The sequence below is a fragment of the Phascolarctos cinereus genome, unplaced genomic scaffold (genome assembly GCF_003287225.1).
Source record: "Phascolarctos cinereus isolate Bilbo 61053 unplaced genomic scaffold, phaCin_HiC Scaffold_4;HRSCAF=312, whole genome shotgun sequence".
NCBI classification, from domain to species: Eukaryota; Metazoa; Chordata; class Mammalia; order Diprotodontia; family Phascolarctidae; genus Phascolarctos; species Phascolarctos cinereus.
In genome coordinates this window covers 603,921,511-603,946,491 of record NW_027555847.1, presented here as the reverse complement: position 1 = coordinate 603,946,491, position 24,981 = coordinate 603,921,511, and the positions used below count along the sequence as shown (strand labels likewise).

Genomic DNA, 24,981 nt, shown 5'->3' with positions numbered 1-24,981 from the left:
GTGCCCCTCACATTTCCTAGAAAGTTTTTTATGCCCTTATTTCCTTTTTGTGTAGTTCTTTTAAGTTGTGTGAAATTGGCTTTATTATAAACAAAAAGCTGACTTAGACAAGACATTTATTAAAATGTAAATTGCACTTGCCTGATAAAGGGAAAAGAAGAGAAAGGATTTAAATGAAGATCCTTGGGGCAGTAGGAAGCTGAGGTTGGAATAATCAGAAGAGATTCAAAGAATTTTTGTTGAAGAAATATATGAATGAATAAATTTTACCTTAGATGATTTTCTGTGGAGAAAGAAATGACAAACCTCTCCAGTATCTTTGCCAAGAAAACCCAAAATGGAGTCATGAAGAGTTGGACATAACTGAAAATGACTAAACAGCAAAAAATTTCTCCACCTTGGATACAAATGTTGGTATGCGGGGAAGAGGGAGATGGGGTTAGTGCTTCGAAATGCTTGAGTATAAAAAATGTAACATATTCATGAAATTTGAAACATTATACCTCATTTGTTATTAGGTATTAATAACGAGATAAAGGATAGGAACTTTCATTCAATCAATCAATAAACATTTATTAAGCATCTACTGGGTGCCAGGTACTGTGCTAAGCATTGGAGGCATTCAGACTAATGTGCATGGAATTGATAACAAAATTTTAAATAGGAGTATAATTAATGAACCTCCTAATTGGTATTCTTTACTCCAGATATTAGTCCCTATCATGACTTTTGTCTGTGATACATGTATTTGATTTCAACTGGACTGGGGAAAATCCCCTCACCAATGCAAACTGAGTGTCTGGCACATAGTAGTCGCTTAATACATCTTTGTTTACTTGATGTAGTAGTAGATTGGTCCTGGAGACATGCATTAGGCACAAAGACATTCAATATTTTGTTGAGACCACACAATATCAGACAAGGAGTTTGAACTCAGAGCTTTCTGATGCTCAGCATGTCATCTCCTCCCCCTCATGCAGTCCTTGTTTTCACTATTTTGTTATGTCAATTAATTATAGATTTGGCAGTGGTCAACCAATCTGTTCTCTACAGTTCCCCAAGTGAAGTTAGGACTTTCACTAACTCTGCCAAATGTGCTGGTCGATGTTGAAACTTAGTATTGGAAAGCACTGATGAAAAAGTTGATATTTTCCATTCTAGTATATTCATAGGATCATAGATCTAAAGCTGAAATGAAATTCAGGCAATCTAGGCCAAAAGAGGAGGAAATTGAGCACCAATGAGGTTTTTAATGACTTGTATAATATCACTTAATGTCAGAGTCATAATTGGAACCCAGAGCCTCCAAGTGCAGCTATTGCTCCTTCCAACTATACATGCTGCCTTATCAATTCCATTTCATCCCATCCTGTTCCATTCAACAAATATTTATCACTGTTTCCAGTGTCTCTTTCACAGATCTGAGATGATTGGAAAGAAAAAGGATATTCTATATCTGATCATATTTACTTGTATCTACCTTAACTCCCAGCCTCTAAAAACATGCACAAAATACATTGTGTATTTTGACTTTACACAGTTAGAATTATATTCATCATCCAAATATCTTGATGACATTCAGCATCCATGTAAAAGCAGCAGCACTCCAGTGTTTACTTTTTTCAATGACAACAATTGGTATTTACTGAGTATTGTCTCTTCAGCAAAGAGCTAAAAAAGACTGAATGTTTTGTACATGCATTGGCATGTACAAAAGAATAACTATATGGAAACAAGGAAAGTAGTCAAATGTAAACATATATGTACCTTATATGTAATTCGGTGGCTATTTCTCTCTCTGTCTTGATGAACATTTGCTAATTGGATAATTATGGCTATACATAACTACCCTGGAGTTTTGCCATGCAGTTGTGACCACATGTGCTTCTATTGCCTTTGATACAGACTAATTTGTAAGAATCAGTTTGCAAAAATAACAGGTAGTCTTTAAAATTCAATCACTATATGCATTAGGCTGGGCTTGTTGCTCAGTCTCGTAAATACCATTCTTGAGAATCGCTGTTTTTCTAGGAAAAGGAAGGGAATCTATCAACTCATTTTTCTCTGCCTCTGTTCGCTGTAGTTTAGAGCAATAATTCTAAGACCCCAATAGAGGTTGTGAGTCTGAGTTGTAAGTTACTGTAGAGAAAATTTTTTTTAATTTTCATATTTTTACTCATCTTTATGATCTTGTCAATTTCTTGACATTCAATAAAACCATACTTTAACATCTTCAGGTGAGAGTACTTTCTTGACGTTGATCTGTATACCATACTTAATATAACATTTTCCAGAGAGGAATATAAAATTGAAGAATAGATTTTTAGCATTCCTTTAAATCTTATTAGTAGCTCAATGTTTAAGATCTAACATATATACTTAAAACTTCATAATATCAGTTTTTAGGTTTTTAAGTTGCTTTGGAATTGGACTTGATTTTAGCATTAGCTGAATGTGGGAAACATGAAGATAGGAAACATGAGAAACTGGACATGTTTTGTTTTTTGTCAGCTGAGCACTTAAAAAAAAATCCCTTCTCACTCCTGTATTCCATCCCCTATTGCTTTTTCATTTAATTGGATTTCTTACCTGCTTCCGGGAAGAAATGGTGCTATTGAAACATCTGCTGGCTGTCTTAGCATTCAAATTCTTCTTCTGGTAAGTTGGATCATTCCTCCATGCCTTAGAGCTCTCTTTAGGATCTGAGGGAATGGGATTCAAGAATAGTATCCTAGCTATGAGTCCATAGAGGACAGTGGCTAGAATCATTGGTACAACATAGAATATGGCAAAGTCCATCAGATAAATGGGTGAGTAGTAATTCCTAGATACTTTGTAGCCACAGGACACTACAGTGGCATCTTTGTAAGTGACCATATTGAGGTCAAGCAAGAAAAACCAAAGCATACAATAAATGGAGGTGAAAGCCCACACAAAGATAATGATCTTTTTAGCTCTTGAAAAGGTACAGAGGAACTGGGCCTTGATGGGGTGGCAGATGGCTATGTATCTCTCAATTGTAAATGCTGTGATGGAACAAGAAGAAGCATTAATGCCCAAGTACTGGAGATAGGTAATACAGAGACATCCTACATAGCCATAGACCCAGGAACCATAGAGACTGTCAGTGATGTTGGGGAGACCTGCAGCCACCAGCACCGTAAGGTCAGCTACTGCTAGGCTCACCAGGTAACAGTTAGTTGGGGTCCTCATATGTTTGGTTCTCAACACCACTAGGACCACCATGATGTTGCCTATGATGCCCAATCCACAGATGATGAGAACTAAGAGGATAGTGACCACTTGGTATTCTAGGGATACCAATGCTCGGGCCTGAAGTTGTGTCTGGTTGAGTTCACCTCCTGTCTTATTTTCCATCTTTAGCAGCTTGAAGCTTCTCTCAAACCCCTGGTGCTCAGCACATTTTATCTTCCAGGGTCTTCACTTTCATTCAGTGTTACTGCCTTCCCTGTAACAAAGTGGGTACAAATGGATAATTGTATGAGACACCCATTCACCTTTTTACCACTTCATAGTAAATGACAATCCCTCCCATGTAACTTTAACTTCTCATTTGAGCTCCCTCTCCCCTTCTATGGTGTGTCTGGCAGAGGGACATTCAGTAACTCCATTACCCTTCTGTTGGAGAATATGACGACAGATTGGTTTAGTTTATAGGAATAAAGCCTTTCTCTCCCTGCCTTTCCCCCCACGCCCCCAACCCCACCTTGGGGAAAACTGAATGCGAGAGGAAAAGGAGAGCTCTTTATTCTGACTGTGATGCTGAAACAGAAAACTAAATACGAAGAACTAGAAATTTAAACAGTCCAGCTTAACTATTGAGGAGAAATATAAAGTGGGAGGGAAAGGCATAAAGATGGAAAAAAAATCAAAGAGAAATATCAGTAACTTTAGCAATTAATTTCTTCTCCTTTTTCCTATAAAGGGATGATGTCCCTGTGCAATAAAATAGCAAATATTAGGATCCACAATTTTGCCTAATGCTTCCTGTCCCTGTGTACCAGATAAGGATAGATGGGCTTCTTCCCTTACCTTGTTCTCTGTAGCACTGCCTTGTTTCCTGGGTAGTTGAAAAGGTGACAAGTCCAAGTTCCCAGTCCTGCAGAAAATCTTGTCTGTACTTTATTTCGTGAAGAGATCACTTGGCAGCTGCTCAGTCCTCAGAACTGCAGTTCCCTCCACCCTCTCCACCCTCCCAGTCCTTTCCAAGGGACGACAGACCATACAGCCTCACTAAAACTGTCAAATGACAGACCGTCCCCTTAATAAGAGCACCCACACACATGCACACGATCTTCCTACCCAGTATTCACCAATTCAGAATCTTTTCTTTGGAGAATTCCTTTTCTGACAGCCTTAACCAAGAGGACTTTGAAAAAAGAAAACAAACCAAACAAACAACAAAAACAAACCACAAACGAGAGACCTGGCAGAAAAGCAGGGCTCTCAGCAGCTCACGGGGAGTCTAAGCAGCACTGCAGAAATTCCCATTTCTAAGCCAAGCTAACCTGAAATGTGGATATGCTCACTCCTCTTTTGATGGAACTTCTGGCTCTGAGTCAGTCACCTGCTGTTTAATGCTACTTGCAGTGAGAAAGTGGCTAGCAAAACCTCCTCAGTTCAGAGTTAAAGAGATATCCAGAGCCTTTGTATCTTGAAAACGTCTGTGGGTCTGAGCTGAAATCAATTTCTCACTCGCTGCTTTAGAAACCTGTGGACTATTTCCCCTCACAAAAGAGAAATTGGCTTTTCTCACCTCTCAAACTGTAGAGGGAGAAAATGAAGATTGAGTTGATTCTGAAGCATTTTCATTTCAATCTTCCAGGGTCTGTGAAAAAAAAATTAAAAAGTGGTTTATGAAGGCATAATTTTGAGGGTAGGAATGACCTAACTTTACTTTTAAGACTTTCTGGCCCCGGAGTACTAGTCCCTTTTGTCAAATGTTTTAACTATTCCACCCATTTCTTTTTCTTCACTTGTGCTCCTGCACCATTCTATTTACTCTGTTGTTATATTTCCATTGCACCTTGTTCCTAAGTCAAAGAGGATCCTAATAGAAATCAAATTCTACACAAATTTTTGATACCTCAGCCCTGTAAGGGAAGGTTCCTGGAGGCTGTCTTCTTCCAGAAAGTGCAACCTTCCTGCTACATTGTTGGCCCAGAGGGTTATTAACTTGACCCTTACTTCTTTTCTGTAGCTCCTATGCATATTTTACTACTTTTACTGAAAGTCCAGAAAAATAAATCCATCTTCCCCAAACCCAGTTGGCCTCAGAATGCTAAAGCCTCTTCAAAACCAACGGTTAGCCTCCTCGGTCTTGTTAATTGATCCTGAAAAAATACCACCTTTCAGGGATTACAGTGGAAAGTGTCAAACTCCACTGGTGAGTCCTGGGTCAGAATGTATAAGAAATGGCCCAGCCACGGTGAAGTGGATACAAGAGCAGTCTATGAAATGGGAGACAATTAGAAGCTCTTTAATCACCTCCTATCTCACCCCCCACCTCAATCGACAGAAAGCTCAGGAATAAATTAGATGTCTATTGATCAGGTGACATCTCAACACGAGTGGAATGGGATATTATAGCACTGTCAAAAACAATAAATATGAAGAATTCAGAGAAACATGGGAAGGCTTGTATAAACTGATATTGAATGAAACAAACAGGATCAGGAAAACAATATGTATTGTATCAAAATGAAAATAAAAATAAAAATAACAACCACAGAATAAACTTAACATTGTAACTATAATAAACAAGCTTTGCTATGAAAAAGGAAAGAGAAAATGTATCTCCTTTATACTATCAAATGCACTCAATGCGCTGGTTAGGTTTGCTAAACCACCCCCTACTCCTTTTATTTTTTCTTTATTTTTTCTTTTTTTGTTACTAGGGAAGGTCCTCTTGATAGTGGAGGGCAGAAAGATACATTTAAAAATTTAAAAAGATGTAAATTCTAAAAATGTCAGTAAAATTAAAAAAAAAAGAAGCTTGGATTGTCATTTGCTTGGAGGATCAGTCAGGCTGGACACGAAACATAATTTATTCACCTGACCAAGTGTAAATTCAGGGGCTCTGATGTCTGGCAGTTCTCTGATTCCCTTGGTCAATCACCTAAAGATCTTCCCTCCAAAATATATTCTAGATGATTCCTATTCTCCTGGACTAATGGCTTTTCATCAGAGGCAGCTAGGTGGCACAGTTGATAAAATACTGGGCTTAGACTCAGGGAGACTCAAATTCAAATCCACCCTCAGACACTTACTTAGCTGCATGACCCTGGGCAAGTCACTTAAGCTCTTTTTGCTTGCCTATCATAGCTCCTAGCTCCCACCATTGCTAATGAGGTTCAAATAAGATTACAGTGCTTTGTAAAGTGCCTGTAGGTAACATATAAATGCTTATTCTCTTTCATTCTTCATCAGCCAATAAATAAACAAATGGCATGTGGGAGAGAAAGAGAGATTTTTCAAATGAATATAATTAGATTTAGAACCACAATCTTAGAGATCACCTAGGTCAATTTTTCATTTTACAGATGAAGAACTGAATCTTAGAGATATTAAGTGACTTGTTCAAACTGGTAGTGAGTAGTAGTGCCAGGATATAAGCCCACACTCTCAGACTCCAAATCCAGCAGTCTTTCTCTTGTACCACTAATTAATTACACCCACAAAGCACATATCTAATCAGATATTACCAAGTGAGTGTTTCTTTTTTGCAGGCAGGGGACATTGGGAAAACAAGGAAAGGGAGGTCTGGTTAAAAATAAATTCAGAGTACCTCCTTCCTCAACCCTCTTAAAACCTGGAACACATTTCTTTGGAGCTATTTCACTAATTTTAGTACCTTCCTTATGTTATGATTTTTAAAAACAAATAAACACATTTCAGAAAATATTAATTTTTTAAAAATAAGACATTAGATGACTCTTTTGTTGGTTAGATGAAGTTAGATGGCTTCTGTATGAAATTTTGGACTCTTCCTTATAAATAGGTACTATTTTCAGGCATGAAAAAAAAATCTTTGCTTAGATACTGATTTAGAGGTCTTCAAAATCATTTATAATCAATGAGATGCCAGGGAAGATTTTTCAATACACATTGTATATGGAGCAGATAGGTGGCAGAATGCATAGAATACCACTCCTGGAATCAGAAGGACCTGAGTTCAAATCCAGCCTCACACACGTATTAGCTATGTAACCATGGCAAGTCACTTAACCTCCCCAAAATACACATTGTGCTCTATTGAGTAAATGGCATCTGTAATACAGCATACGACCATAGATAACAATTATGATAGTTTATATTTATATAATAGTTTAAGATTTCCAAAGTACTTTACAAATGCCCTTATAGTAATCTTTTGGAGGTTCTATTGTTATTACACCCTTTTTACAGATGAGGTAAGTGAGCCTTACAGAGGTTAAACACCACTTAGAAAGTAAGTGCCTCCAGTGATACTCAGATCTTCCTGAACCCCAGTCTCCTAGTGAATCTACTATATCATGTTACCTTTTAGCAGCAAGGGTTATAGGAAAGGAAACTTAAAGATCATCTAATTCAATCCCCCTTATTTTATGGATGGGGAAACTGAAACCCATCTGAGTTCATACATATAGTAAATAGCAGACATGAAATTTGAACCCAACTTCTCTGACTCCAAATATAGTATTCTTTTTTATGCCACACTTTTTTTGGGGGGGGGGGATTGTTGTTCATTTGTTATGCCTTCTTCTTTTGCCAGTGAAGTGTTAACCTTGATCATTCAACTGACATCTTCAAGAGACACAGGTGTTGATTTAAGATTGTGATGAATTTGGCAGGACCCCTTTCAAATAGAACCCTGATGTCATAGGCAGCTGCTCCTTCTGCAGCTGCTTCCTAGGGAAAAATGGGCATTGGATTCTTACTAAAAGACTGATACCTTGGTAGTATAGACTGGGCATCTGCTGCTCCTCTCTAGGATCAATTGATCAGCCAATTAATTAATTAGTAAATACTTATTAAGTGCCTACCATGTGCTGGGGGTACAAAGAAAACAGTGAAATAGTCCCTATTCTTAGAGAGCTTACAATTACAGGCAATATGTGTGTGTCATGAATGGAAGGATGATTACGTAGTAGTTATCTACTTCATTCTTCCACACAGCCATCCATTCATCCACCCATCCATCTATCCATCCACAAACACATACATACACACGTGTATATGCATATATAATTTAGAAAAGCGTGGAGAGGCTTACATGAACTGATACTACATGACATTAATATGATATGTACATCTACAAAATAAAGCATACCCAAGGTAAAATTGGAAAACTCCAACATATGAAGGGAGGGTTAATTGGAAAAAGCCTCCTGTAGAAGGTGGAACTTCAATTGAGTCTTGAAAGAAGCCAGAGACTCCAGAGATGAAGATGAAGAGGGAGAACAATCTTCTCTCCATAGATGATTATCAATATGTCTTAAACTCAGACAGGTATGAAATACTTTGCTATAATATTAGGATTCAATGGCATAGAACAGTGGTATCAAACTCAAATAGAAAAAAAGATCCTTGTAGGTAATGTATTGACTTGGAAAACCACAAATTAACATTATCTATATCGTACTGTATTTTTACTTATTTTGTTACACATTTCCAGTTAAACTCAAGAGTTTTGCAGAGGGTATTTTGACACCTCTGGCATACCTAGAATAGTTACACAATTTATCTTTATTCATCCCCATACCCAATTCTGACTTTTTTCAGAAACCCTGTACTTTAAGGCCAGGTATGTTCAACCTCTGATCTTTGTAGAAAGGAAGGTCCTTTCTGGCTAAACTCTGGTCATAGTCATAGTGTCCATATTGGATTCTAACTGCTATCCCTGTAGTGCTCTGCAATTCCAGAACTTTCTGAACATATCTCTTCCATAAATTTCCAGTCTTGGTCCAATTGCACAAGCTCCTATTCTCTTCGGCTTTGGAGTGATTTATTATCTCCTTTCTACTCTTAGAGCACAGACATTCATTCTCAGCCTCTCTTCACTTTTCACTCTCCTCCCTGATATCTCCCATACTGCCTCATAACTCCTGGCTCACAGTCATATTGGCCCCAAACTGTCTATTGTACTGTGGTCCCATGTCCATCAATCAATTTCATACCCATCTAAAATTTGAGTTTACAAAACAATGGCATTTACATCAAGTTATTGTCTCCAGCCCCAAACCAGCTGATATTGATTGAATAGTTATGTATAATGTATTATGTCAATTCAGGGGCATAACTGTAGCATACAGAGAATTCAGGAAAGGATATATTAAGTTCTCATCAACTAGGAGTTTTTGTACTTCTAGTATTTCAGACCTTGGCTAATCCAGAGAGAAACATATTTCCCAAATGTAGGCCACCAGGTGCACAAGAGAAAAAGGATGACAGAGCTTGAGCTAGAAAGTATATCAGAGGCCATTTAGTCCAATCTCCTCATTTTAGAGATTAGGAAACTGAGGCCTTGGTTAGTAGAGTGACTTGGGCAAGATCACACAAATAGTGTCACAGGTGGAATTTGAACCCAAGGCCTTTACACTACTATTGGGAAATAAATGGGAGTGGCAATTCAGACTGTAAGCTTGAAGTATTCATAGATGTTAGACTCTAGTCTTAAGCTTAGTATTTTATGGTGATGTGGTGAAGTTGGACTGGCTTCTTCTACCTCTGCCTCCCCCTGGGCACTCCAGCTCCTGCCCTGGGGCCCTGGGCTTCTGGGTGGGCCCTCACTGCTCAGAATCCTCCATATCTAGCCTAAGCCATCCCACCATGCTGCTCTTTGGCCATCTTTGTGCTATCTTTCCCCTTATAAGCTCTCTACCTATATCTCAGCAAGTTCCTAGCTCTGGGAAAATTAATCAAATCAACACTACCATTCCTGGAAAAGATTTCTCAGTCAGTTGCCCTCTAGCTCCTCTCAACATCTCTGTCACTTTCCAGACCAAACCAGACTTTTCTGGCATTCTCCCTAATTGTTTTCTTCCTCTATTAGACAGTCAGCTCCTTGAGGACAGGAGCCGTTTGTGGTTAGCATAGTATCTGGCACACAATCATACCTTAATAAATACTTTTTCATTCATATTCTTCAAAAGCCGGGTTCTTAAAATTTGCTAATTGTATGACTATGGACTGCATGACTATGGTGAAATGTGACCATTTAGCTTCCCTGAGCTTTAATTTCCTCAACAGTAAATTGAAGTTAATGCTTACACCATTTACTTCAGTGTGTTGTTTAGTGAAAGCATTTTGCAAACCTTGAAGTGCAATGTAAATGTGTATGATATTATTATATTACCTGGGCTGGCCCCTATATATACATGGGAAGGAATGTAGGAAGTGAGGAAGGAAGGGAAGGAGGAAGGGAGGAAGGAAGGGAAGAAAAAAAGGAAGGAAGAAAAGGAGGAAGGAAAGAAGGAAGGAAGGAATAAATGAAGGGAGGAAAGACACATTTATTAAGTCTAGGCATTGTGCTAAGCACTTCACAAATATTATTTCATTGGATCTTCACAAAATCCTTGGGAGGTAGGTGCTATTATGATCCCCATTTTACAGTTGAGGTAACTGAGGCAAACAAATGTTAAGTGCTTTGCCCTGAGTCACACAGCTAGTAAACATCTGAGGCTGGATTTAAATTTGGGTCTCCCTGACTGCAGGTACTATATTACATCTACTGTGCCACTTAGATACTTCTGAGCATGGGATGGTAGCATACCAGCATGGTGAGATTCTGATGAGTATATTTACTCCAAAATTCCTTTACTAAAGGACTAGTACAAGGTCCACAATTTCAAACATGACAGCTATTCTTTTAGTAAAGGCACCACATCCAAATGGCCTTAGTTAAATAGAATATTAACCCACTAGAATCCACAAACACATTAGTATACTTCCATTTGCTCCATTTTCTGAGTTAGTTGGCAAAAGGCAGAGCCTTGAAAGGACGTGACTCAGAGCAAGTAAATCTAAACAAAGGGTAGAAAAGACCCAAAGGCTATGGAATCACATGAGTAAGGTGGGCAAATTCAAATTGCTGGATGAACACAATCAGGAAAAGGTAAAAAAAAAAGTGAGATTATTTCATTGCCTCAATATTTATATCTAGGAGGCTTCTTGGACATTTATTGTACTTGCAATCCTCAGGTATAGCTAAGAGGTTTCACAGAATCTCAGAAATACAAGTGACATCAGAGGTTTTCATCATTTCTTGCCTAAATTTTTGCAATCACATCCCAATTGGTCTATTGATATTTCCCTAAAGTACAGGCATAATCATGCAATTCCTCTGCTCAAGAGCTCATCTGTTAACTTAAAGCCCTTCACAGTCCATTTCCAGTCTACCTTTCCAAACTTATTCCACATTACTACCTTTTGTACCCTCCAAGCTCTAACCAAATTTGTCTGTTTATAGTTTGCTGTCTGTGACATTTTATCTCCTACCTGCATGCGTTTGCACAGGCTCACTTCCACTTTTCTGAATTCCAGCCAAACCTGTACGGATACACTCTGGTTGGTAGTGCCACCCTCCATTAATCTGTATTAACTATATATATTTCGTATTCACTTACTTGAGTACATGTTGTTTCTCCAGTTGAATATAAGCTTCTTGAGATGAGGGATTGTTTTGGTTTTGTCTTTGTATCTCCAAAGCCTCGCATTGTTCCTGCTACTTTTTTTTAAACTTACAGTAGGAACAGATTTAATCAGTGTGTGGCTCTCTCTCTATCTTTACGGATTTGCAGCTCTTCAGTAACTTATAGGTTTAGAAAGTTGCCTTTAGCACTGAAAAGTTCAATGTGTTTCTGAGACAGCTGTGATTTTTGAAATGTATTGATGTTGTGGTTAAGTGATAGGACTCCAATATGGAGTTACTTAAGCTAAATAGTACCGATGACCACAAACACTGAAGCAATGAATTGAAGCCTCTACTTTTCACCTCTCCTGACTCCTTTTGACTCTGTGTCAAACATGTAGTTGATCAGGGCTCTTGATTAGACCAGGCTTCTGGCTGACTGCAGCAATATTGCACCAGCACCCATCTCTGGGATCCTTGATTATGGATTCAGATCCTTGTAGTCCTGATGAGGAAACACCCCTCCCTGAGTCTTGATAAGCAATCAAAGGAATTTCCCTACCACATCCAAGTCTGATTAGGAATGCTCCCTTCAGTATCTGACATGGGTTACAAGTCCTCAACCAAGTTTATCTTTAAAGTATAAAACTTCTTCACTCAGGCCTCACTCTGACAGTGTAATCCCACAAAGATCTTTGCCCTAGTCTATACACCTTGTCCTCCCTAATTAGAATGGAAGCTCTTTGATAGCAAGGAGCTTCTCTTTGTATGCCCTGATACTTAGCATAGTGTTTGACACACAGGAAGTTCTTAATAAAGGCCTTTTCAATTTCAAACACAGGGAATAACTATAAAATAAAAAGAGTTTTAAAGATGGCAAATAACTAATTAAATACAAAATCTGAGAAAGGAATCAGATATTTATACATAAATATATAAGGCAAGGGTAACTAGCAAAATGAACTAGAAATGGGATGATTATAATCAGTGATGGAGACTAGGCAAAACTCAGCTCTTATCCTGCTACTTTTTTTTTCTGCCAAGGAGAACACTCTTTGGACTGGAAAAGAAAGAATAGAAATTGTAAATAAGGAATTCAATTCAATGATAAATAAGGGAATGCTAGGAGAGTACTCAGCTGCCCTTAAGTTCAAATCACCAGGCCAAGTCAAACTGTATCCTAGGGCAGACATTTGAAACGCTCAACCAGAAAGCCACATGCGGCCCACAACACTCCAAGCGCAACCTGAACCAGATTAAAATATAAGAGGGAAATATTAAAAAAAAATTGTTGTTCAGTTGTGTCTGATTCTTTGTGACTCCATTTGGAGTTTTCTTGGCAAAGATACTAGAGTGGTTTGACATTTCCTTCTCCAGCCCATTTACAGATGAGAAAACTGAGGCAAACAGGGTTAAGTGACTTGCTGAAAGTCACACAACTATTAAGTGTCTGAGGCCAGATTTGAACTCAGGAAGAAGAGTCCTGCTGACTTCAGGCCTGGCACCCTATTCACTGTGCCACTTACTTGTCTAAAATAAATTAGGATATAATAAAATACAGGTAATATTTAAAATGTTAACTGATTATTAATTAGATAATAATAATAAATATTATATCTGAAGCCTAAGTAAGGGGTTTTTATGTACAGAGTAGTGGTCTCCATTTCTTTTTTGAGTTTGACAACATTGTTTAGGACAATGAAATAAATGATAGATGTGATTTCTAGGCCACTATCAGCTGATCTTTAAAAAGTCATAGAGGATGGGACAGATTTTGCAGGAATGGAGAAAAACAATAATTTTCATGATTTTCAAAAAAGCAAAAATATTGGAGCTTGATTTAAACTAGTAAGCTTGACTCTGTGGGCAAAATTCTAGAACATATTTTTAAAGGGATGCTTCATACACGTTACACCATGCTCACCCAAAGGAGCAGTGAACACAAAGAATAGGCATGGTTTCCTTCCTAACCAGCAAAGTGGCACAATGCATAGAGTGCTAGGCTGAGTCAGAAAGCTGAGTTCAAGTCCAGCCTCAGATAATTACTAGCTGCTTGACCCTGCTCAAGTCACTTAATGGTTTGCCTTGGTTTTCTTAACTGTAAAATGTGGTCAATAATAGGACCTATGTCACAGCTTTGTTGTGAGGATCAAATGAGACAATATTTGTAAAGCACTTAGCACAGTGCCTGGAACATAGTAATCACTTAATAAATGTTTTTTTTCCTTCTTTTCTATAGTATACAGTGGTGCTATATGAATGCTTATTCAGATTGTCTATATGACAGGAGCTAGTAGTTTCCATCATGCCACTGTCTCTAACTTGCTTCACTAGAGACTTTGGGGAACTTCCCCTTTGGTGAGTTCTAGGACTCTCTTTCTTGGTTGAACTGAGTTACATCATTCCTAGTGGGAGATCTCCTTCCCTCTGTATTGTCTGGTAGATATTTTTCTATGTATATTTTCCTCTGACTTCTATTTTGCTATGATTTGGATATATGGGTTTCTTTGAAAAAAAATCTTATTCCACTAGAACAGATTCATGCCAGATCAACATTATCTTTTATGACAGAATTACTTGACAGGGCAAATGCTATACATGTAGTTTACTTGGACTTCAATAAAGCATTTGGAAATAAAAATCTCTCATGTAATCATTGTGGACAAGAGAGGGAGATAGGAGCAAGATGTTAGTAACAGCTCTCTAGTAGTTATTTTTATTCTTCATTTCCAGTCCACATAATATCTCCTCAGACACTTACTAGCTGTGTGACCTCGGGCAAGTCACTTAACCTATGTTCTCCTTAAACCGCTGAGAAGGAAATGGCCAACTACTCCAGCATGGTCCACGGGGTCATGGGTTATCATTTTATTATATTGTCCTACTCATGAGCAAGTAATATTTTCCAGTTGTTTAGCTCTGTCTTTGTTTATGTAAGGTTTGTAGTTGTATTTATACGGTTCTTGTGAATATTTTGGAAGTTAGACTTCCAGGCGTTCATTACAATATGTAGTAATTTTTTTTTTTTTTGCTTAGGCAATTGGGGTTAAGTGACTTGCTCAGGGTCACACAGCTAGTAAGTGTCAAATGTCTGAGGCCACATTTCAACTCAGGTCCTCCTGCCTGGAAGGCTGGAGCTCTATCCATTGCATCATCTAGCTGCCCCAATATAGAGTAATCTTAAATAGCATTTGTCTTCCTATCTCTTCCTACTGGATTTCATTGGCAGTATACAAAAGTGCTAATGATCTGTGTGGATTTATTTTATATTTTGCAGTTGCAAGATGTTTGCTGAAGTTATTGTTTTAATCAATTTAATTGACACTAAAATTAAATGTACCTTCATTTTAAATATATCATCATATGATCTATGACAATATAACAATTTTATTTTTCTTTATCTGTGGTTATTCCCTCAATTTCTTTTTCTTGTAGTATTGCTATAGTCAGCACTTGCAGCATTATGCCAAGTTGAAGTGGTGTTAGTGAACTTTTTGTTTTTTTTTTTAGTCTTGTATTTACTAGAAATGTTAATAGTTTATCTCTGTTACAAATAAAGTGACTTTTGGTATATGCATATACATATATATATAATACATACATACACACACATATACATATATGCATACATACATATACATACATACATACATATATATATATATATATATATATTTGCCATTTGGGGAAAATTTCATTTATTCCTATGCTTCCTAGGATTTTAACAGAAATTGGTGGTATATTCTATCAAAAACTTTGCATTTATTTTTTGGTTTTATGTTATTTGTCTGAATTTATTAATCTTTTGTGCTTTAAATATTTCTTTTGTGATAGAAGAGATAATAATAATAGTATTTGCATCTGTTGATACAGTTCTATGAGTTTTGTTGATTTTGTCATTAATCTGGTTAAATTTATAGTTTTTCTAATATTAAACTAACAATGACTTCATGGTATAAATCCAGCCTGATCATACTGTATGGTCTTAGTAGTATGTTACTTTAACATCTTTGTGAATATTTTAAAATTGCTTTCCAGAAGGGCTGTAATCATTCACAGGACCAACAACAGTGCATCAATGTGTCTATTTCCCCATAATCCCTCACATTTATAATTTTCCTTTTCTTTGTCATATTTGCCACTCTGATGAATGTAATGTGGTATCTTAAAAATGCTCTATTTTGTATTTCTCTTATTAGTAGTGTTTGGGAGAATTTTTAAAACATGGCTACAAAATACCTTGGGTTTCCTCTCTTGAGAACTCTCTATTCATATCCTTAGATTATCAATTAAAGAATAACTCTTATTATTATACATTTGCTAAGCATATACCCAAAAGGGATCAAAGGAAGAAGAAAAAGCTCTATATATCCAAAAATGTTTACAGCAACTCTTTTTTTGTGGTGGCAAAAAAACAACAACTGGAGAATAAGAGAATTCCTATCAGTTGAGGAATGGCTGAATAAGTTGTGGTTTATGAATGTAATGGAATACTATCATTCTGTAAGAAATGAAGAAATGGATGATTTAAAAAAGATGTGGATTCTCATATGGACTGATGTGTCATGAAGTAAGTAGAACCTGAAGAACAATATATACTTAATCAATTTATAAAATCAATGTTATGAAAGTAAATATTTTTGGAGAACTTTTAAAAACTGATGAAGGATGAAAATAGCAGAACCAAGAGAATAATTTATACAGTAACAACAGTATAAAAATAATTAACTTTCAAAGCTAAGAACTATGTTCAATATAATGATTGCATGATTCTCAAGGACTAGTAATGAAACATGGCATCTATTTCAGAAAGGTGATGGATTTAGAATGCAGTATATCTATATCTATACCTATATCTATATCTGTATCTGTGTGTGTGTGTGTGTGTGTGTGGTGTTGCACCACCACTGAAGGAATTTATTTTGTTTGATGATGCATGTTTGTTATAAAAAAAAGTTTTATTCTTTTCTTTTTCCAGTGGTATAAGGACTGGGAGGGAGAGAAAATATATTTATTATTTTTTTTTCATAAAAAGAAGGGGGAGGTACTATAGATATTGAATATATATATATGTGTGTGTGTATATATACATATACATACATATGTACATACACATATACATATACATATACATACATATATATATATATATATATATATATATAAAACCAAAAAGTACCTTTATTTGTAAGAGACAAACTATTATCATATCCAGTAAACACAGGACTAAAACAAAAAAAAGTTCACTGAAACCACTTCTACTTGGTGCAATACTTCAAGTGCTGACTATAGCAATACTGTTAAGAGAAAGAAATTGAGGGAATAACCATAGATAAAGAAAAACAAAAATTATTACTTTTTTTTTTTGCAGATTATATACATTTAGATCAAATCACTGTATTATTAAGCTTAGCTGTTTTGTTTTCTTATAAGAGACCTCTCATGAGAAAATAGCTTGTAAATGCAATGGAAAGGCATAACATCAATAAACCTTTTTTTTTTTAATCTGCTTCTCAGAAGTTTAAGGCACATGTCACTCATTCATTCACTCACTCACTCAACAATCACTTATTATATGTCAATTATATGCCAGGAACTGTGGTAGGCACTGAGGATACAAAGACAAAAGTGAAAAATCCCTGCCCTCAAGGAGTTTATAGTCTAGTTAGGGAATAAAACAGGTATATATAAAAGTTGAAACAAAATGGATATTAGGTGATTTTGAAGATAAGGCATAGCAGCATGTTAGATTATGCTTTTATTTCTAAGAATATTGTGTTCACTTCCTCCCGACATTTCAAACCCAGGAACTACTTCCTTCTTGGCCCTTTGCTACTTACCATTTTTATTTTTAAAAAGTAGATAGCGTGCTTATCAGATTTGTAGATGCTAGAGGGATGGCAATGATGGATAATAACTTGGATAAAAATAAGTCTCCCCAAAGAGGTAGCTAGTTGGCACAGTGGAGCAGAGATAGTTTGGGGAATTGATTGATTAGGGAATGGATTAAACAAATGGTGATACAAGAATATAATGAAATATTACTGTACTATACAAAATGACAAATAAGAATATATTCTTTAAAAAGTTTATGAAGACACAGAAAATGCTCCATAGCCAGAAAAACAAAATTCAAATCGACTAGAGTAATGTAAATGGAAAGAACATAAAACCTGAAACTGAAGGCTATGTAATTACAATGAACAAACTGGGACCTAGAGAAAACGTGAGTCGAGAAAATATGCCTCTTCTTCTTTGCTGAGATATAGAACTATGGGTAGGGAATACTGTAAATACTGCCAGACATAGCAGATTAGTTTAAATTGCTTTTCATAAACTACTTTTTCCTCCTCTTTCTTTTTAAATTCTGTTACATAAGATGGCTTGCTGAGCATGGAGGGGAAAATATCTTCAGAAATTATGGTGATATAAAAATGAGAGATAAAATAAGGTAAAAAAAAAGATAGATGGTGTATAATTTCAAAAGTCTGTGATGGTAGAGTATAAATTCATGGTGTGTAAATTGTGTGAATTTTTGGCCATAGATCATGGCAACTTTGAAAATACGACATAAAATTCTAAGAAAAAGCATCATGGAGCAAGCAGTAATTCTCTATATTATCCTTTTCCCTTTGCCTATAACTGACTACTATTCTCTTAAACTAAAGAAGTTCAAAGACCTTGGCAGAAATGCAAGTAGAAGCAATTTGCCAATGTTCTCTGGTGAAATTATCAATGAAATTCAACATTTATAAAAGACCCAATTTGCCACTAAATCAAAATAATCTTAAATGAATTTTCTACATAGGAAAATGACTCTCTTCCTTTTAAAAAATAGGGTTTACATATATATGTATGTGTGTGTGTGTGTGTGTATAAAATGACATGTATATCTCATCACCTTAGCAGAAAATAAACAGTTATGATGGTTATAAATATTTTGATGGATCCAAGATCATATCATTGTCAGTAATTCCTCCACCAATGCAGATTACTTACTAAGCACCTGTTATATGCAAGACAGTATGAAGCCAGGCATGGTGGATATAGGGCTTGCTTTGGAGTCAGGAAGGACTAGGTTCAGATCTTTAGATGGACACATACTAGTGATATTAATGTGGTTAAATCACTTACCTACTCAGTGACACAGGCAATTCTCTAAGACTACAAATTACAGAAAGTAGCCGATCTCCACTGGTAGTAGTTTTTACAGTGGGAATTTGTTATGCAGATAAAATTACAGGTCCAGACTGAAAAAAATTCTACCCCTTTAAGCTTTATGAACCTGATTATTGACCCCAAATATCTCCTCTCTCGAAAATTGTAGTGCCTTTGATCCCCTTTCCTTTCTTCCCCCCTTCCTCAGTGTCTTCACTAACTCCAACTTTCAATTTCCTGACAGTCAGTCAAAGCTAAGATTGTAGCCATTCAGGCTGTGTAGACTTAGGAGTGGTTGTAAGAACACAGCAAGAAACCACGGCAAGAGATGTATTCCTTCTAAGTGCCCTTTTCATGCAAAACACATGGCAGAAATGACTTGACTCTGCATTGTGCCTTTATTTCATCACATTTTCCTCTAGATATCAGAAGTAGTGCTTGAACCAATGTCTTCCCTATTCCAAGGCAGACCTTTTTTTCTACGATGCCAAGCTTCCTTGGTGCCCAGCACATAGGGGCCAATAAATATTTGTTGAATTATAAGAACCATAAGAGAAAAGAAAGTGGAGAGAGAGAGGGTCTGGGATCTGAACTGGTGGAGGGATTAGAATAAAGTCATGTATTCATCAAAAAATACATAACCATCTGAACATTATCAGATAAAGTAGTGAAATATACATATAACTTTACTTTTTCAAAGTAGGAAAATCATTTTCCTGTGTAAAGTATTCATTATTCATTTAATGTTTGTTGTGAAGATCAAATGAGATAATGTATGCAAAACACTTTGTAAATAAATGTCAGGACTAAATAAATGTCAACTGTTCTTTTTGCAACTTTATATTTCCTCAGGTCCAGCTGTTCTCCCAAACTTCATCTTCTGAAGTGACAGTGAGACTTCAATTAAATTTGGTTTGACAATCATTTATTAAGTGTCTACTGTGTGCTAAGTACTGAGCATACAAACATGAACTAGTCCCTGTCTTAAAGAGCTTTCATTCAACAGGAGAAAAACAACATTTACACAGATAAATATTATATCTATATCAATCTCTCTATCTCTCATTTCTATCTAGATCCATCCATCCATCTATCTATCTATCTATCTATCTATCTATATCTATCTATCTATCCATCTATCTAATCCCTGTGATTTCTTTAGTGTGGACAACTCTTAGTCATGAAACTCCTCCCACTGAAGATTGACACCTGCTTTTCAATTTAAAGCCTTGGAAAGCTGCCTAGGAGAGGGGGGAACTGAATCTAGGTCTTCCTTAGTTAGGTCTTCCTTGCTTTTTATCCACTATCTGAACGCTTTGCTAATACATTAGGCGTCTAGGTAGTGCAGTGGATAGAGTGTTGGTCTTTGAGTGAGGAAGCCTGAGTTCAAATCCTAGCTTAGACACTTAGGGACTGTGTGACCCTTGACAAGTCACTTAACCTCTTTCAGACTCAGGTTCCATAACTGTTAAATAGGAAATAACAGCACCTATGTCACAAAATTGATTGTGTAGACAAAATGTATATGTATGTGTGTATATATGTATTTATATATGTGTAAACACATATATATGTATGACAAAACATATACATGTTTATTTAGGAGATATGGAAAAATAGGTACACTAATAAACTGTTGGTGGAGTTGTAAATTGGTCCAATCATTCTGGAAAACAATTTGGAATGATGCCCAAACTGTTCATACCCTTTGATCCAGCAATACCAATACTGGGTCTCTATCCCAAAGAGATCAAAGAAAAAGGAAAAGCACCTATTTGTACAAAAAATATTTGTAGCAGCTTTTTTTGTGGTGCAAAGAATTGGAAACTGAGAGGATGCCCACCACTTGGGGAATGACTACATAAGTCATGGCATATGATTACTATGGAATCCTGTTGTGTTATAAGAAATGATGAGGGGGATGGTTTCAGAAAAACCTGGGAAGATGTATATGAATTAATACAAAGTGAAGTGATCAGAACCAGAACATCGTTCACAGTAACAGCAATATTGTAATGATGATCAGCTGGGACCAACTTATCAACTCTGATCAATACAATGATCCAAGACAATTGCAAAGGACCTATAATGAAAAATGCTATCCACATCCAGAGAGAGAAATGATAAATTCTGAGTACAGATTGAAGAATACTTTTTTACTTTATTTTTCTTGATTTTTTTGTCAAGATGGCTAATATGGAACTATGTTTTGCATGACTTCATATGTATAATGTTGATACCACACTGCTTTTATTTTCTCAAAGGGTAAGGGAGAGGCTGAGAGGAGGAAGCGATTTTGAAACTCAAAATTAAAAAAACCCATTAACCATAATTAAGGATCTGCAGAAATCTGAAAAAGTGTTACTTTCCAGCATATCCTTGAGGAAAAACTGATTTTGTGATAAGTTGGTGAGAGAGGCCTTGGCCAGGTATCCCTTCCTCCCAACCCTTATAGCTTGAGGAGGACTTTTCCACTTCCAAGTTTCATGAAAATGTTAGACTTCCTATTTTCCAATCAATGAACTAACTGCCATCCTTAAATCAGCTGCCAACATGTCTACATAGAGTCAAGTACCAACTGAATGCAAATTCACCATGCTTAAGGAGAAATTTCCTGAAATCACCATGAATGGGAGAAAAGAACTACCAGAAACCAGGAGCAGTGACTTACCCTTTTGTCATAGGTGCTCTTTAAGCTTGAACCCGCTTTTCCCCAGACTCTGTAAATTTTAGTGGGAAAGTATGAGACAGATTTTATTTTATTTTATTTTTTTGGTGAGGGGAATGTTTTTTCATCAGCTGTCCTTACTGTATCACTTTAGTAAATCTCTTTTTTAAAGAAGTGCAGAGGTCAGATAGCCAGCCAGCGAAAAGTCAAATGTACTGCCTGGCATATCTCATTCCCATGTAGACCTTGTACTTAATCAGGATTACATAAGTCTAGGAAAAAAAGCATTCTTTTAAGAAGAAATCTGCAGTGGAACTGAGAGAAAAATCTCAGTTCACTACTCCTGGGAATTCATGTTATCAAAATTGAAAGCTGCAGTCATTGCCATGAGATACATTGTGACCTACCTTTGTTTAGTGATTTATTTCTAATTAGCTTATGTTTAACATAACTCCTTAATACAAAAACGGTTTTAAAACAATTAGTAATACTAACAAAACAAGGGAGATTTTAATTCCATCTGGCAAGTTACATTGGCCTCCAGGCACATGGGCAATTTTCCTAGTAAGTATCTCATAACTGATTGTCCAAGGAAGGCCACAAGCAGATAATATTATTTGGTAAGTATATATACTTTCAGTTTATAATCCTAAGTGATTTTCCAACTAACGATGCCTAGGCACTATATAGTTGGACCTCTTTCTATTGTGATCCTCAACATACAATCACAAGTTTGAAATGTTGCTCATTACCTTTCTTACTCATTTATATACATATGTCATGTTGCTTAATTCTACATTGACTTTAATCCTAGTTATCTAATAAATATCTTATGTTTTTATATGTAAAAGTAAAATAAAAGCTTCTTAAGGTTGATTGTTTAAATTGATTCTCAACTAATAATCTTGAAAAGAGGCATACCTGTGGGGGTTCAAACCAATGGCATTAGAGAACCACTCAACCATTTGGGGTACCCCTAAAACCTTCAGAGGAATATATAGTCAGCCATAGAGGTTATGAGGTCTCTCTCTGTCTCTTCTATCTATCTATCTATCTATCTATCTATCTATCTATCTATCTATCTATCTATCTATCTATCCATCTATCTATCTATCTATCTATCTATCTATCTATCTATCTATCTATCTATCTATCTATCTATCTATCTATCTATCTGTCTGTCTATATGCCTCTCAGTAGAACAGGTTAAAGGTTATCTCCAACTAAAATGTCTTTCACATGTAAGGTATTTAAAACATAAAAATTTCTATGATAGGTGAAACTATAGAGCTAACCTGATTCATTGAGTGACTGAGTATTAATAATACTATCACATTTATATAGAGCCTTAATGTTTATTAAGTGCTTTACAAATATTATCTCATTTTATCCACATGGTAACCCTAGAAGGTGGATGTCATTATTATCCCCATTTTACAGATAAGGAACCTGACACAAAAAGAGATTAAGTGACTTGCCAAAGGGCACACAGCTAGTAAGTGTCTGAGGTTGGATTTGAATTCAGGTCTTCCTGATTCTAGGTCCAGCCGTCTATCCACTGTGCCAAGTAACTTCTTAGGTGGCAGCTATGTGAGGTCTATCTCTGTTTGTTGTTGGTTAATAAGAGAAAAGTATCTGGCTCAGTAAAACAGGTTAAAGATTCTCTTTAATTGATACATTTCACAAGTAAAGCACTTAAGATCACAGAAATATAGGCCAAACTATAGAGTTAATTTGGTTCAGTGAGCAACAGAGTATTGTTATCAAGCCAAGCATATAGCAGGGAGATATGTATTTGCCAGAGGTATGCTCCCGGTTGTCCCCAGAAAGACACTCCCCAGGGTCATGGATGAGGTCCTAGGCAAAGTCTAGTGCAGAGCCTTGGGGGAGGGTTACCCCTAAGAGAGGTGGGTATGCCTCTAAAGAGGAAAATGGAGGAAAATAGACAAGAATGATCCAAGAGAGATGGCTTGGCTGGGGTGTGACTTTCACAAATAGGGTGACTACTTGCACCAGTGAAGTCCTCCATCCACTGAAGTAATAAAGGATATTAGGTATGTGGCAAGTTTACCATTCACTCATTAAATGATTTCTGGACTTCATTTAATTTGCTACTGTGAAAACTGCTATTGCTTAGCCTCACTCTTTTTGTCTGCTAAATAAGTAAAGCAATAATGTTGTGAGACAAAGCATGATAAAAGATAAAAATCTGGCCTGGAAGTCAGAAAGACCTGAATTCAAATTATTTTTCTTCTTCCACATACTGGCTATGTGGACTGGGGCAAGTCAAGTCGTTTAAACTCTCAGGTCTCTGGGATTATCACACCACAGAGAAATTCCCTTTAATAAGAAAATCAAGGGCAGATTCCCACATCACCTTTCTTCCCTCTTCCCCAAAATCTATACATAATAGGCAACACCACAGTGACTTGTTCATCATCAATGTCCTGTCCCACATTGAAAGTTTCCATGAAAAGAAAGGAAAAAAACCCTCCTAGGCCAGGAAGCTCCCCCCCAAACACATGTTTTTCTCCATGTGTGTCTCACTACCACTGTAATGTGCTATGCTGTAGGTTTGTATTCATTTTTCTGCTCTGTGGCCTCTATGGCATTGGCGGCACAGAAGCAGCTAGGTGGTACCATAGAGCACAAGTGCTGGGCCTGGAGTCAGGGAGACGAGTTAAATGAGACCTCAGACACTTAGAATCTGGGTGATCCTAGGCCAGTCATTTAACTGCAGCCTGCCTCAGTTTCCTCAACTGTAAAATAGGATAATAATAGCATCTACCTTCCAGAGTTGTTGTGAGGATCAAAAGAGATCCTATTTGTAAAGCACTTTAGCTTCTGGCACATAGTAGGTACTTAATAAATGCTCCTTTCCTTCCCTCCTTTGTGGGGAGAATGAGGCCTAGTTTGGGGTAGGGGACATACTTTGTAACTAATGTTTTTTGTTACACTTTTGCATTAATGCCTTGCAAAGGAATTGAGTCTCTTTTGACTATCAGGGTAAAGAAAATGAGAGTGGCTGTGAGCTTCGGGGAGGTTAGTTATCCATAGATGTACTCATAGAACCCTCAGAGCAGTAGTAGTAACTACCCCTCTGAAGACCTGCCCTTCTAATTCTGGCGCTGGTTGGGGTACTGAACCTCAAAAGGGTGCTATCTAATAATAACCTTACCCTATTAGATTATAGCTGGGTGATTCTTCAGTGAATTAGAAGAAATAGATCATTTTTAAATATAACTTCTGTGACTATCCACATTAAATTAATTGAAATTCAATGTAATGTAAAACAACAAATATTTATTAAGCCTCCACAATGTAGAAAGCATTGTGTTAGATGGTGAGGATGAAAAGCCAAAAAAAAAAATGAAGAATCCCGTGCCCTCAGGGAGTTTGTATTCTGTTAGGGTTATAGAGGATGTACATAGAGAAGTAAATGAAAAAGTGTCTTTAAGAGCAAGATAGCATTAAGAACTGTAGGGATCTCAAAAGTCTTTGTGCAGGAGATAGCACCTGTGCT

The 24,981-nt window shown here is 36.6% G+C and overlaps 1 protein-coding gene across 1 annotated transcript in view; it reads right to left on the bottom strand.

Moving 5' to 3' along the window:
• The window catches only part of TRHR (thyrotropin releasing hormone receptor), a 42,964-nt gene extending 38,730 nt beyond the window's left edge, over window positions 1-4,234 (bottom strand). The window contains exons 1-2 of the mRNA XM_020970280.2: window positions 4,054-4,234; window positions 2,590-3,469 (exon numbers count right to left, since the gene is read on the bottom strand). Of these exons, the coding sequence (XP_020825939.1) occupies window positions 2,590-3,378 (789 nt within the window). The 5' untranslated portion in view covers window positions 3,379-3,469; window positions 4,054-4,234. The remainder of the gene's footprint in view (window positions 1-2,589; window positions 3,470-4,053) is intronic.
• Between the last annotated feature and the right edge of the window lie 20,747 nt (window positions 4,235-24,981).